Raw genomic sequence first — 12,002 nt, forward strand, 5'->3', positions numbered from 1 at the left:
GAGCTCAGGTCAAGGCCTGTGTCAGTGTCTGGCATCAGAAGGATGTAGAAGGGACTGCAGTTCTGAGCCAACCCGTCCACCTGCTGCCCAAAGCCAGATTGTCTCCCTCCTCCTTCTGACCAATTTGCCTGCAACTATGGGCCGAATCCCAGTCACAGCCAGTGAGGCCAATTCTACCTCCAGATAGGATGGAATGAAGGGCTCTTTTCTTAGAGGTATTTGGCCCAGTGTCAAGACCTATTCTTATTGATGGTAATCATAAACTAGTATTTCCCTGTGCTGCACACAGGAATACGTATTCTGTGAAAAAAAACATTCCAGGGCACATAGGCAGCACCTGTGGTTTCACAGTGCCCCAAGAAGCCAGTGAAGAAACAAGCTTAATTTTGGTTTACCCAGGTTTTCTCAAATGACCTGGGAACTTTTCCCCCATAATGCCTGCTAACTTCCTGTGGACTCAGTTCTGAAGCTTTCTGTGAAGCTTTCTTTGGCCTGATTCCTAGGCTGGGGGACTTGTGTGGGTAAATCTCTCTCCTCACTACCACCACCAACTCACTGATTTTCTGCTGCCAACCTCCCTGGACCATTGCCTGGCTGAGTCCTGCTACCAACCTGCACCTCACAGCCTTAGCTGACTTTCCCAGACTCAATCTTGTGGCCACCTGAATGTCTGCAAACTTGTCAGACCCCTCATGTTCTAATGCTATTTTTCAAATCCTACTCATTTCTATTCTCATCTGCTCTGTTCTGTAAGTAGCTCAGACTGGATCCCCTGGACTGAATCTCAGATAGAAACATACATCACACTTCATCAGAGTTGGAGAGGAAAGGGACAAGGAACATCCTAGTATGACACATTGAGAGAGAGTAATTAGTTTTCACTTTAGAAATATATTCATTTTAACGTTACAGTGAGAGGAAGAAACTCATATTCATCCTTATATTCTCAGTAGCTGGAATTGTGTCTAACATACAGTAGATGGTAAGTAGATTTTGTATCAAATGGAATTTGATTTGCTTCATGACCGAGTCCCTTCCTGAACCTTAGTTCTCAATGTGTAAAGCAGGAATGGCAATAATACCTCCTCATAATACTACCTCATAGTATAATACTCCTCATAATAATACCTACCTCATAGGGTATCCTTACAGGATAAAAAGAGATAACTATAACTCTAAATTGCTCTATGTGTATAGGTGATTAAAGACCAGAAAGTTCCTTCTATGTTGCTTTATTTAAAAACCCATATATTACCGTTTTAATGACTGAAGAACTGAGCCAATTTTGTAAATATGTTCTTCTAGTTAATAATAGTCAAGAATAAATAATGAGGGGCCGCCCTGTGGCCAAGTGATCGAGTTCATGCACCCTGCTTTGGTGGCCCAGGGTTTCACTGGTTCGGATCCTGGGTGGGGACATGGCACTGCTCATCAGGCCATGTTGAGGTGGCGTCCCACATAGCACAACCAGAAGGATCTACCACTCGAGTGTACAGCTATATACTGGGGGGCTTTGGGGAGAAGAATTAAAAAAAAGAGAGAGATTAGCAACAGATGTCGGCTCAGGTGCCAATAAAAAAAAGGGAATAAATAATGAAAAAGTAAATAATAAAAATTCTAAACATATCCAGTTTTTCCATAGTTCCATGGTGTTTATTTCAAATGACAAAAAGTAGCTTATACCTTATATCTTATGCATTTTTCTGACTCAGGCCCCTCTTTTATATAGTGGTGGGCTACCAGCTTCACTTCTGTGATATCTTGGATTGTAGATTTTTAAAATAATTACTAAACATACAAAGCTGATAGTAATTTCTTATGTAAGTCACTACTTACATGTTCCTTAATAGGCACAAATGAAAAGGAGTGCAGTTGTTACACCGTGTGATCTGTTTTTGTTTTAGAGAAGCCTTTATGCAACATCCTAGGACATACTGAGCCCAGCAGTATTGGAAATGTAAAAGCAGCATGTTCATCCCTTCCCCCAGCCTTCATTATTATCCAAGCAAGCAAGACACATTTTAGTCATTCCCTCATAAATCAAGACCTCAAGCTCTTTAATCTCTTTTCTTTGTCATTCGCTGAATTCCCTCCAATATGTGAGTGCATGCCTTGGCCCTCCTCAGACCTAACCAACAAGTTGTCATTTGAAGCCCGAAGGTGACCTATTAGATTTATGTGCTTCTACATCAAATTGCCCTGTGTGGCTGACCTGGGCCAATGGAGTACACATTCTGCCTCTAGAAATATCATAAGGATAGGATTTGTTTATATCCATTTTTTTTAAACTCCAGATTCATGTTATGAAGAAGTATTTTCTTTCAACTTCTTTTTCCAGAATAATATCTGACCTACCAATCTCTTGAGATCCATATGAGACAATGTATGTGAAAGCAGTTTGCCAAGTATTAAATATTATATAAAATGAAATAGCAGTACTATAGTTATTGCTTGCTGCTCTTTGTCCATAAGAAAAATAGTAATATGTTTTGATATATCTCTCCTCAAAGTAGTAGCTTGTTTAATAAATATCTGTACTCGTTAAGTCTTGATATGAGAAATTGTATCTATGTTTTCTTTTCTTTCCCAAAGCTGATTATTGGTTTTTTCAACAAAGCATTGATATTTTTTAAATGCTTGATGTTAACTTCAGTTAACTAAATATGTCAAATTGAGTAATTTTTTTAAAATCCTAATGTAGCTATATAATTGTTCAAAATGATGTAATCATGCTCCCAAATCATAAGGGTCATATAGCATCTTACAGGAATTTCTTTAGAAATGAATTCATTTATGTGTAGGATTCAACTGTGTTAGAAGGATGAAAAGAAACTGCCCAACTCAAACACAAAAGGAATATGTTAACGTATGTCTGTTAAGTCAGAATCTCTGGAGATGGGACCCAGGCATTAGTATTTTATAAAGCTCTCAATGTGATTCTAAAAGTGAAGCCAACGCTGAGTGTCAGGGCATTAGGCAGTGTTGGGCATCACGACAACTCAGTCTCTAAATTGTTTCCTTCTTGCCAACCATCAGTGCCCTTAGAAGACATCAGTAAGGTGATTATGGATGAGACATCATGTGAAACAAAAGTCTCCTTCCTTTTCTGTAAAATCCAATTTATGGAAAAGCTATATGCTATGATTCCTGACTAATCAGTGCCCTGAAATGGTTATGCTGTCTTCCAGCCATCCAAATTCCCATGAAAATGAGTATCATAAAATCACATGCCTTGGCAAACATCCTGGCCTGTGTTTGCAGTATATTTATATTCCTTCACAATTGTTAGCATTCCTGCAAAACTGAAGTGTTAACGACCTCTTTTTTTTTTTTTTTCTCCTTCCAGGGAAATGATATTGACCCTGAAGCCGTTAAAGGTGAAGTGTTAAAAGTTGGAAATAAGAGCTGTGAGAATATACACTCACATTCTGAAGCCGTTTTATGTACAGTCCCCAGTGACCTGCTGAAATTGAACAGCGAGCTAAATATAGAGGTGGGATTCCTGCATTCCTCTCATGATGTAAATAAAGATGCCAGTGTAATTATGTCACTTGCAGGCTTAAAATAAATCATTAAAGCTCATTTGTGTGTTGGCTGTGGCTCATGAGTTCTGCTTTGATTCTTGAATAGTTTTTATTTTAGAAATGGTGAGTTTTTTATTGCAGTCTTCTTCCCAAGCTTCAGAGGGTAGATCTCAAAAGTGCTTCCTAGCCACGCTGCCTCTCTGTCATGCCACACTCTTGCCAGAGTTGGCTGTAGTTCTCAGGAGGAATAAGGGGACATCCAAGGGGGCCCTTTTCCCCAACTCTCACCACCCCAGGAGGCCAGAGCCAGTGCACTGTGCCTTCCACAGTGATCGCAAGTGCATGGACCCCATAAGTAAAAGAATCTGTATGCACTGGACAAAGTAAACTAAGAATTAAACTATTTCACAGTAACATCTTTCAGGTAGACAGCTAAATCAGGTAACCTAGAACAGAGTGATCTTTTTTTAATTCTTTTTTGAACAGTTTTATTGAGATAGAACTCACATACCATACAATTCACCCATTTAGAGTGGTTTGGGGTATATTATTAATTTTTTTAATTGTGGAATATATAATATAAAATTTTCCATTTTAACCATTTTTTAGTGTACAATTCAGTGGTATTAATGACATTATGCAACCATCATCACCATCTAATTCCAAAAGTTTTTCATCACCCCAAACAGAAATTCTGTAACCGTTAAGCAGAATGTCATACCCCCTCCTCTTTCCCAGCCCCTGGTGACCTCTAATCTACTTTCTGTCTTTGTGAATTAGCCTATTCTAGATATTTCATGTAAGTGGAATCATCCAATATTTGTCCTTTTGTATCTGACTTCTTTTGCTTAGCATGTTTTCAAGGTCATCCATGTTGTAGCTTATGTCAGAATTTCATTCCTTTTTATGGCTAATATTCCATTGCATGTATATATACACAACACATTTTGTTTATCTAAGAATGAGTGATTTTTAAAGGGTTCTGAAGTTTTCTAAAAAGTTGTGAAATGGGAAAGTACCAAGAAAATTAGGAAATCTAAAGCTGAATCATGAAATCAGAGTTTGGAATTCAGCAGGACTGTAAAGCCTAAGAATCATGATATGTTAGAGCCAGAAAGGACAACAGAGATTTTTTCTGTGTGTCAAAACTGAAAGAAGAATATTCTGAGACTTTATTATCCCATAATAGTAATATGATTATTTAACTGTTATGGGAAGTCTTCTCTGCCCTCCACCCCATCCTCCAGGACAGAATTAATGTCCTGTTGTTCTGTTTCTTAATATTTATTCATACTTCTATGGTACATAACACATTGTATTATAATTATTTGTTTGTGCATTCATCTTCCCTTTTAAACTTCAGTTCCTCAAGATCAGAGACTGTTTTTTTTCTCTTTTTATCCCTAATACTTAGTTACAAGTACAAATAGCCAAGTATAGTATAAGTACTTTAGGGATCAGTAGCCCCTAATTATTTGAACACTGAAGCAGAATTGAGGAATGTCTTATTACTCTGAAGGCAATTATGCCACTTCTAGAACGGTAATAACCAGATGATATTTGGGGCCCAGAGAGACTGTGGTTCAATCTGTGTAGTATATTTTGTATCTGTCGTGGCTAAATTGTGACTTTTATTTGTCATTTTTAGTGGAAGCAAGCAGTTTCTTCAACCATCCTTGGAAAAGTAATAGTTCAACCAGATCAGAATTTCACAGGATTGATTGTTGGTGTTGTCTCAATATCAATAATACTCTTATTATTACTCGGGCTTTTCCTGTGGCTGAAAAGGAGAAAGCAAATTAAAGGTGCATATTTTTTTTATTGTTTTTTGTAAGGAGTTGCCTTAAGAATACAGTCACTACGGTTTAAAATTGTCATAGATTCATGTGTGCTGTCTTATATGCAATCCATAAAACCCATGAGTTCTGGTCACTGGGTCAAAGTCTGCTGAGACCCATGATAGCCAAGTCTTTAACGAGCTCTTTCTCTCTCTCTGTTTTAAGATCTGGGCAGTGAATTAGTTCGCTATGATGCAAGAGTACACACTCCTCATTTGGATAGGCTTGTAAGTGCCCGAAGTGTAAGCCCAACTACAGAAATGGTTTCAAATGAATCTGTAGACTACCGAGCTACTTTTCCAGAAGGTATATTTCAGTTTATTGTTCTGAGAAATACCTATACATATACCTCAGTGGGTTATGGCATTGTTGTTTATTTTTGGTTTTGCCTTTATATTTTTATGAAAATATGAAAGAAGTATTTACCTCTTCTTTGGCCAAAGAAGTATTTAACTTGACACAGAATTATATGGCTCTTCTTTTTAAATGAACTCATTTATATGTTATGTTAGATTTTTAGAGTCCTTCAGCTTTCTTCTCAGAAAAAGGTTAATTTTGAAATCATTTGAGCAAAGGTAAGGTGTTTATCATCTGCGTGCAATGCTAAAAAATTATGAAGCTCTCTTTCACAACCCAGGAAGAGTTAAGATACAAAACTTAGATTTATTTAAATATAAGTTGGCACTGCTGCATTTTTTTTTTACCTGTTGGTCCTCGAACATTTAAATTATACCTTCAGTTCTCCTTTGAGGGACTCTTGATGAACTGTTAATACACAGCCTTTTACCCGCAGCATTCCAGGGCTTGAGTATAGTTTGAGTCTTATCCAATAAAAACCTTAATTATGCTATTAAAAAAGGAAGGGTTAACATCATCAGCTTTGCAAAACAGTAAGCCTGATAATGGTCAGATTAACCAGAGTATTTCACATTGTTTTATTTAAAATCTCCTGGTAAGAGCAAAATGTCTGTATTGTATCTGCTCCATTATCTTTAGAAGTTACAGGACGTGAGTCAAGTACAAGCATTTCCCTGGCTGAATATTTACCATTGGGCAAATAAAATGAGTCACAGATGGTTGAGGATACTGGAAAACTTAGAAGCTGCTCATCAAAACAAGTACAAGAGCAATGAGGCACTTAACATTTTATTTTTTGCCTTTTATTTTTTGAAGTTTGTGTTAGTTCTGTAGAGATGCATCTCATAAATATTGTCTTTGCCCACGTGACACCATTCACCTTTAAAAATCCATGCCATTAACACAGTGGACAAATCAAATCCAGTTTATAATTTTCATATTTAGATCTCTGTTATTTTATATTCACATTTAATAGCTCCAACCTGAGGTCATTAAAATTCACAATTAAAGTTTACATAATCTTCTTTCAACCTCGTTACTCACCAAACCTCTGTCATTGTTGCCAAGAAGCTTGTTTCATCCTTTTTCCTGCATTGCACCTGATCCTTGGAGACATGGGAAAGTAGGCAAAAGAAGGCCCTCCAGGGAGAAAAAGGAAATGCATAACCAGCACCTAATGAAGAAGCAACTACAGAGCCTTTCTCTAGCTGGTGGGGACCGCCTCCTCAGCAGTCTTTCACGCAGACCTAGGGTGTCTGTGATGTTACACCGGAATCACACATTGATGATTTCAGTTGGTTTGTGCACGTTTGAACTTAGCCCAAGGGTCAGTAGAATTTCCACGCCAGAGGACTTCGCTATGTCTCACCGAGGATTTCCCTTGATGTCTGCGCCTCTGAGAATTCAGAACCCTGATCTCCAGGTGCAAAGGTTTAGGAAGTAAAAGTGAAGGAACTGGGTTTAGAGAGGCTCATTTGCATTTCCAGCCCATAGGGAAGGTTTGGAGACCCTGACTCTTTGGGATTAAAGGAACAGGCAGCCAGCTAGGCTCCCTTCTTCCCTCACCCATCCAACATCTCAAGTACTCCTCTGATAGTCTAGATCCTTCCTTGAAGATTGCATCTGTCTTATTTCCAGCTAATGATTCCTATAACTATAGGTGGCCCCCAAAGCTTTTCTGGCTCTACTGTTGAGATTTACTACTCTGGCCAAATTGATTTGTTATTAACCAAACTGTCCACTGTGGAAAATACTAAAAATGCTTAAATGGGGTTAGGAATAGTCTGGATACCATCAACTTTCTGTAACATGCCCCTCTCTCAAGTTCTGACTTTCCTGCTCATTTGCAAACAAACAATATTACCTTTTGGTTCCAGCGGGGACCTCCTACATAACCCTGTCCCCTCTCCCCACATTATATACTAATACATTTCAGTACCCTGCCTACCTCATCTTCAAGTCAGTTGCTTTGGATATGATGCCCTCTCCTTGACCTGCACGGATTCCCTGCCCGGTGGAAAGGGTAGAGAACCTGGTGGCTTTTCTGCCCTATTTGGCATTCTCAAGCCCACAATTTCTTACCCCTGAAATGGAAAAGCTTCACATTGCAATAGGGAACCTTGCCTGAGGCTCTTACAGATCTCTGGTTGTAAAGATCAACTTATAAGAATGCTGATACCTTTCCAAAGGGCCTCAACTAAGCAGTGGGCACAGCACGCTAACCCAGCTCCAACCTGCCTTCTCTAAACAGCAATAACACTAAATCTGCTACCATCACCGCATGATGGCGAGTTTACCACTAATGTGAAAAGCTTTCAGTTCTGAAAAGTTAGCCATTATTTATTTCTAATCATATATAAAATATTTCACTATATTTATTTTTCCTTGGCCAGGAACCCAGATAGGTTTCAAGCAATCCTAATTAATTCGATTAATAAACACTAGTCCCTCAAAAGGCATCTGTGTCATTTTCTTCTATTTGAGTTGGATTTTTGTGAGACAAGGCAGCTGCTTGACTACTTTTGCTGCTTCCCATTCGTAAGAATATAGTATATTAAAAAAGAAACCTCCAGCATGGCTTTTTGCTGTATTTAAAAAGAGAAATGTCTAAGGAAAGGAAGAGAGTAAACAAGCTTTCAAAGTTAATGCTCAGGGGCCGGCCAGGCGGTACAGTGGTTAAGTTCACATGCTCTGCTTCAGTGGCCTGGGGTTCGTGGGTTCAGACCCCTGGCACGGACCTACACACTGCTCATCAAGCCATGCTGTGATGGCGTCCCACATACAAAACAGAGGAAGATCGGCATGGATGTTAGCTCAGGGATAATCTTCCTCAAGCAAAAAGAAAAGAGTGCTCAGTCTACTTAAAAGAAACTTCATAAACATTTTTTTTAAAACAGTTGTACATATACATCTTTTCCCAACTTACTGTGTTTATTAAACCAATTCTTTTGTAAAGCCTCTTCCTAGCCTCATTCAATGATAAAACCAGCATTTCTCTAATTTTAAAAATCAGCTTCATTATTAATTTAATTTGCTGCCCCTGTTGCATTCCCCAGTAAGTGAGGGTTTGCTATTGTTTCAAATAATGTTGCTTTATCTTGCAGACCAGTTTCCTAACTCATCTCAGAATGGATCATGCAGACAAGTGCAGTATCCTCTGACGGACCTATCCCCCATCCTAACTAGTGGGGACTCTGATATATCCAGTCCATTACTGCAAAATACCGTCCACATTGACCTCAGTGCTCTAAATCCAGAGCTGGTGCAGGCAGTCCAGCACGTAGTGATTGGGCCTAGTAGTCTGATTGTGCATTTCAATGAAGTCATAGGAAGAGGTAAGTATTTCCACTCAGCTTTTGGTTAAAGACCATTTTCCAGTAAGCATTTTATCTTCTGCCTTTGCAGATTAGGAACTTAGACAATGGTGAAAGCAACTGACAGAGCAGTGATAACAAGTGCTCCTGATTTCTGTTCTGCAAAAATACAGCCTTGCAAATCATATCCAGGGGGATCTGCCCCTGTGCATGGAGGCAATTTGATAATCTCCTGAACACATTAGAAATAAATCACATTCTTTCCTCACCTTTTTCATAATGGCAACTATAGTTTCTTGGAAGGTGCCATTTACTTCCTTCTAAAAATCATTCTTTTAAGTTCCAGTATTTTTACTCATACCTCCCTCCAGTCTTTCTTTACCCTGAGAACAGTGACTGACTCCATGAAGTCCTGGTTTATAGCAGTTTGTACACTGCTGGACAGCATCAGAAGACAGGGAATTTATAGCATCCCCCTGATCTGAAGCAACATATATCATCTCTACAATGCACTCCAATTTCTTTATACAAGGAGGAATGAATATTTGTAATAAGCCAGCCAGAGCAGCAGTAACAGCTAACATAACACAAGTATTTGAGGAAATGTTTAGCAGGAAAAGAAACCAACCAGAGGCTAGGAAATTAACTCCACTCTCCCCTTTTTTTCTAAAAAGCTTTTACCTTTAATACTGAATGGCCTCTGATCCCTTTCATTCAATATGTGCTGCAAGAGGCAGCACAGGCATCTGCCAGCGTGATGCAGAGGAAGGTGATGGGATGGTGTGCCTTGTATAAAAATGAGGCCTTCCCATTTTCCTGTGATAGCATCCACACGTTCCTCCATCCCATACTCCAGGTCTTAATCCTTAGCATGCTCCCCTTCCCAAATAGCAGCTTCGCTGTTAACAAACATGTTTCACATCAGAGTAATATATAGTTCTGTTACTGGTCTATAAATCCTAGTAATTGCACCAGCTTTAGAAGGTGTGCCCTCGCTGATTATGTTCTAATTCTACACATTGTAAAATTATAATTTTCTATTTTTATGGTGAAAAGTGCTAAAGTGGGAATTATTTCTCTTATGAAGTAATAATCATTAATGATTCTGTAATATGACTTACGTATATGTTTTTTTCCCAGTGGAATATGAGCCCTCAAGAGCATAGCTTTTATTTGATTCATCTTTGCATTACAAGAGGGGAGACTCTCGCCTGAGACTCACCTACTAGGCACTCAGGGAGTCCCGGAGGCTAGATGCATTAATTAGTGAGTGACTTACACAGCCATCAGACGTTTGGCACCTCTGGGGAAAATTACTGCCACTGGATGAAAGGCCACCATTGGGAAAGTGATGTGGCTAAAGCCAGAGAGAACTAGACAAAATGATTCAGAGTGAATTTGCTTCACTTGGGCCTCTTAGTTTCTGCCAACCTGGATTATGTGTTAACCGGTGACTAAGGGGGGAAATCCTTATTCTGTAATGCTCATCTTACTTCTAATGGTAACCTTTTTATTTCGTTTCAGTTTATTGGAATATAGGGAACTTATTTAATTGCATTTCTTCATGTGGATCAAACTTTATTTTCATGTTTAAAAGGTATTATTTGACTGATCCTTAAAAATATAGATTTCTTTTATGAGGCAGATGTTACTCCTGTTTTCAGTGGTTCCACTATGGTTGAATGTTTTATTATATTAGCCTTTAATAACAGTTATGTCACCTAAATTTTTTACCATGTATTAAATAATCATATTGCTTATGCCTTTGGGTACAATGTCTTACATCTAGTATATTCACACACACACAGTGGTAGTATTCAGAAGTAGAAGAAACAATGCACTTTTTTGCCATGTAGGAAAAAAAGGAAATGAAGATCATGAAGGACTTGATAAACAATTATTGCACAATTAAAAGTAATGCAGCACTAATCAAGTTCCCTCTTTCATGTAGGACATTTTGGGTGTGTATATCATGGGACTTTGTTGGACAATGATGACAAGAAAATTCACTGTGCTGTGAAATCCTTGAATAGTAAGTGATGTTTTATTTAATGGTGGACTACACTTTTGTGGTTTGCAAACTAGTCAATAGTTCATAATAAAATGTTGATTTAGGACCAGCCTTGTGGCCTGTGGTTAAGTTCTGTGCTCTGCTTCAGTGGCCCAGATTCAGTTGCCAGGCACAGATCTACACCACTTGTCTGTCAGTGGCCATCCTGTGGCAGCAGCTCACATACAAAAAGAGGAAGATTGGCAGTGGATGTTAGCTCAGGGCAAATCTTCCTCAGCAAAAAAAGAAAGAAAGAAAGAAAGAAAGTTGATTTACACTATCCCTTTTGGAAAAATCAGCGACTGCTGGAACTGTGTATCTAATCCTGAAAATTTTTTGGTCTAAATTCTTATTGAAATATTTCCTCAGAAATTTTTGTCAGAGCCCTCATAAGTAAGAGTGAGGGATAAATGAGGTTCTTGGATGAGCTGAGCATCATTTAACTATGTTTGGCTTATGATATTTGTTTTGCAAGTGACATTTATGGAAACTATTGGAAGCATGTTGGCAGATGCAGTAGTAATGACTCATTTTACCCAGAGGCATTACTATAATTATTTTTTAACCACAACTTTCATTAAAAAGAAAAAAAATGAAATAAGACAAACAGGAGAAAACTATGCTGGCAGAAAATTAAAAAACCGTAAATGTGGTAATACCTCATTTATCCGCATTTTTGGGGAATGAGGTATTCCACATAAATAAACTTCCTAAACAAGTGAAACTCACTCCCCCCCCCTTTTAATGCTAGAACATTTTAAAACATTTTAGCATTTATTGAGAAAATCTTTTTTAAATGGAAGGCATTCTCCATTTAAGAAACAGGGAATGCTTCCAAACATAAACTAAGTCTTTAATGATGACCAGGCATAAATTACTCTCTCATACAACCCAGTGGACTCCTCAGCTAGTTTTCCTG

At 38.4% G+C, this 12,002-nt stretch overlaps 1 protein-coding gene across 3 annotated transcripts in view; it reads left to right on the top strand.

Annotated features, from left to right (window-relative positions):
• Nucleotides 1–12,002, top strand: part of MET (MET proto-oncogene, receptor tyrosine kinase) — a 112,469-nt gene that overhangs the window by 82,364 nt on the left and 18,103 nt on the right. For 2 of the 3 annotated variants that reach the window (XM_046669429.1, XM_046669431.1), the window contains 5 exons: nt 3,347–3,493; nt 5,173–5,329; nt 5,528–5,668; nt 8,824–9,054; nt 10,985–11,065. In XM_046669429.1, coding sequence (XP_046525385.1) covers nt 3,347–3,493; nt 5,173–5,329; nt 5,528–5,668; nt 8,824–9,054; nt 10,985–11,065 — 757 coding nt within the window. The remainder of the gene's footprint in view (nt 1–3,346; nt 3,494–5,172; nt 5,330–5,527; nt 5,669–8,823; nt 9,055–10,984; nt 11,066–12,002) is intronic. The other variant, XM_046669430.1, reaches the window with a different exon arrangement.

This window comes from Equus quagga, chromosome 8 (genome assembly GCF_021613505.1).
Source record: "Equus quagga isolate Etosha38 chromosome 8, UCLA_HA_Equagga_1.0, whole genome shotgun sequence".
Lineage (NCBI taxonomy): Eukaryota > Metazoa > Chordata > Mammalia > Perissodactyla > Equidae > Equus > Equus quagga.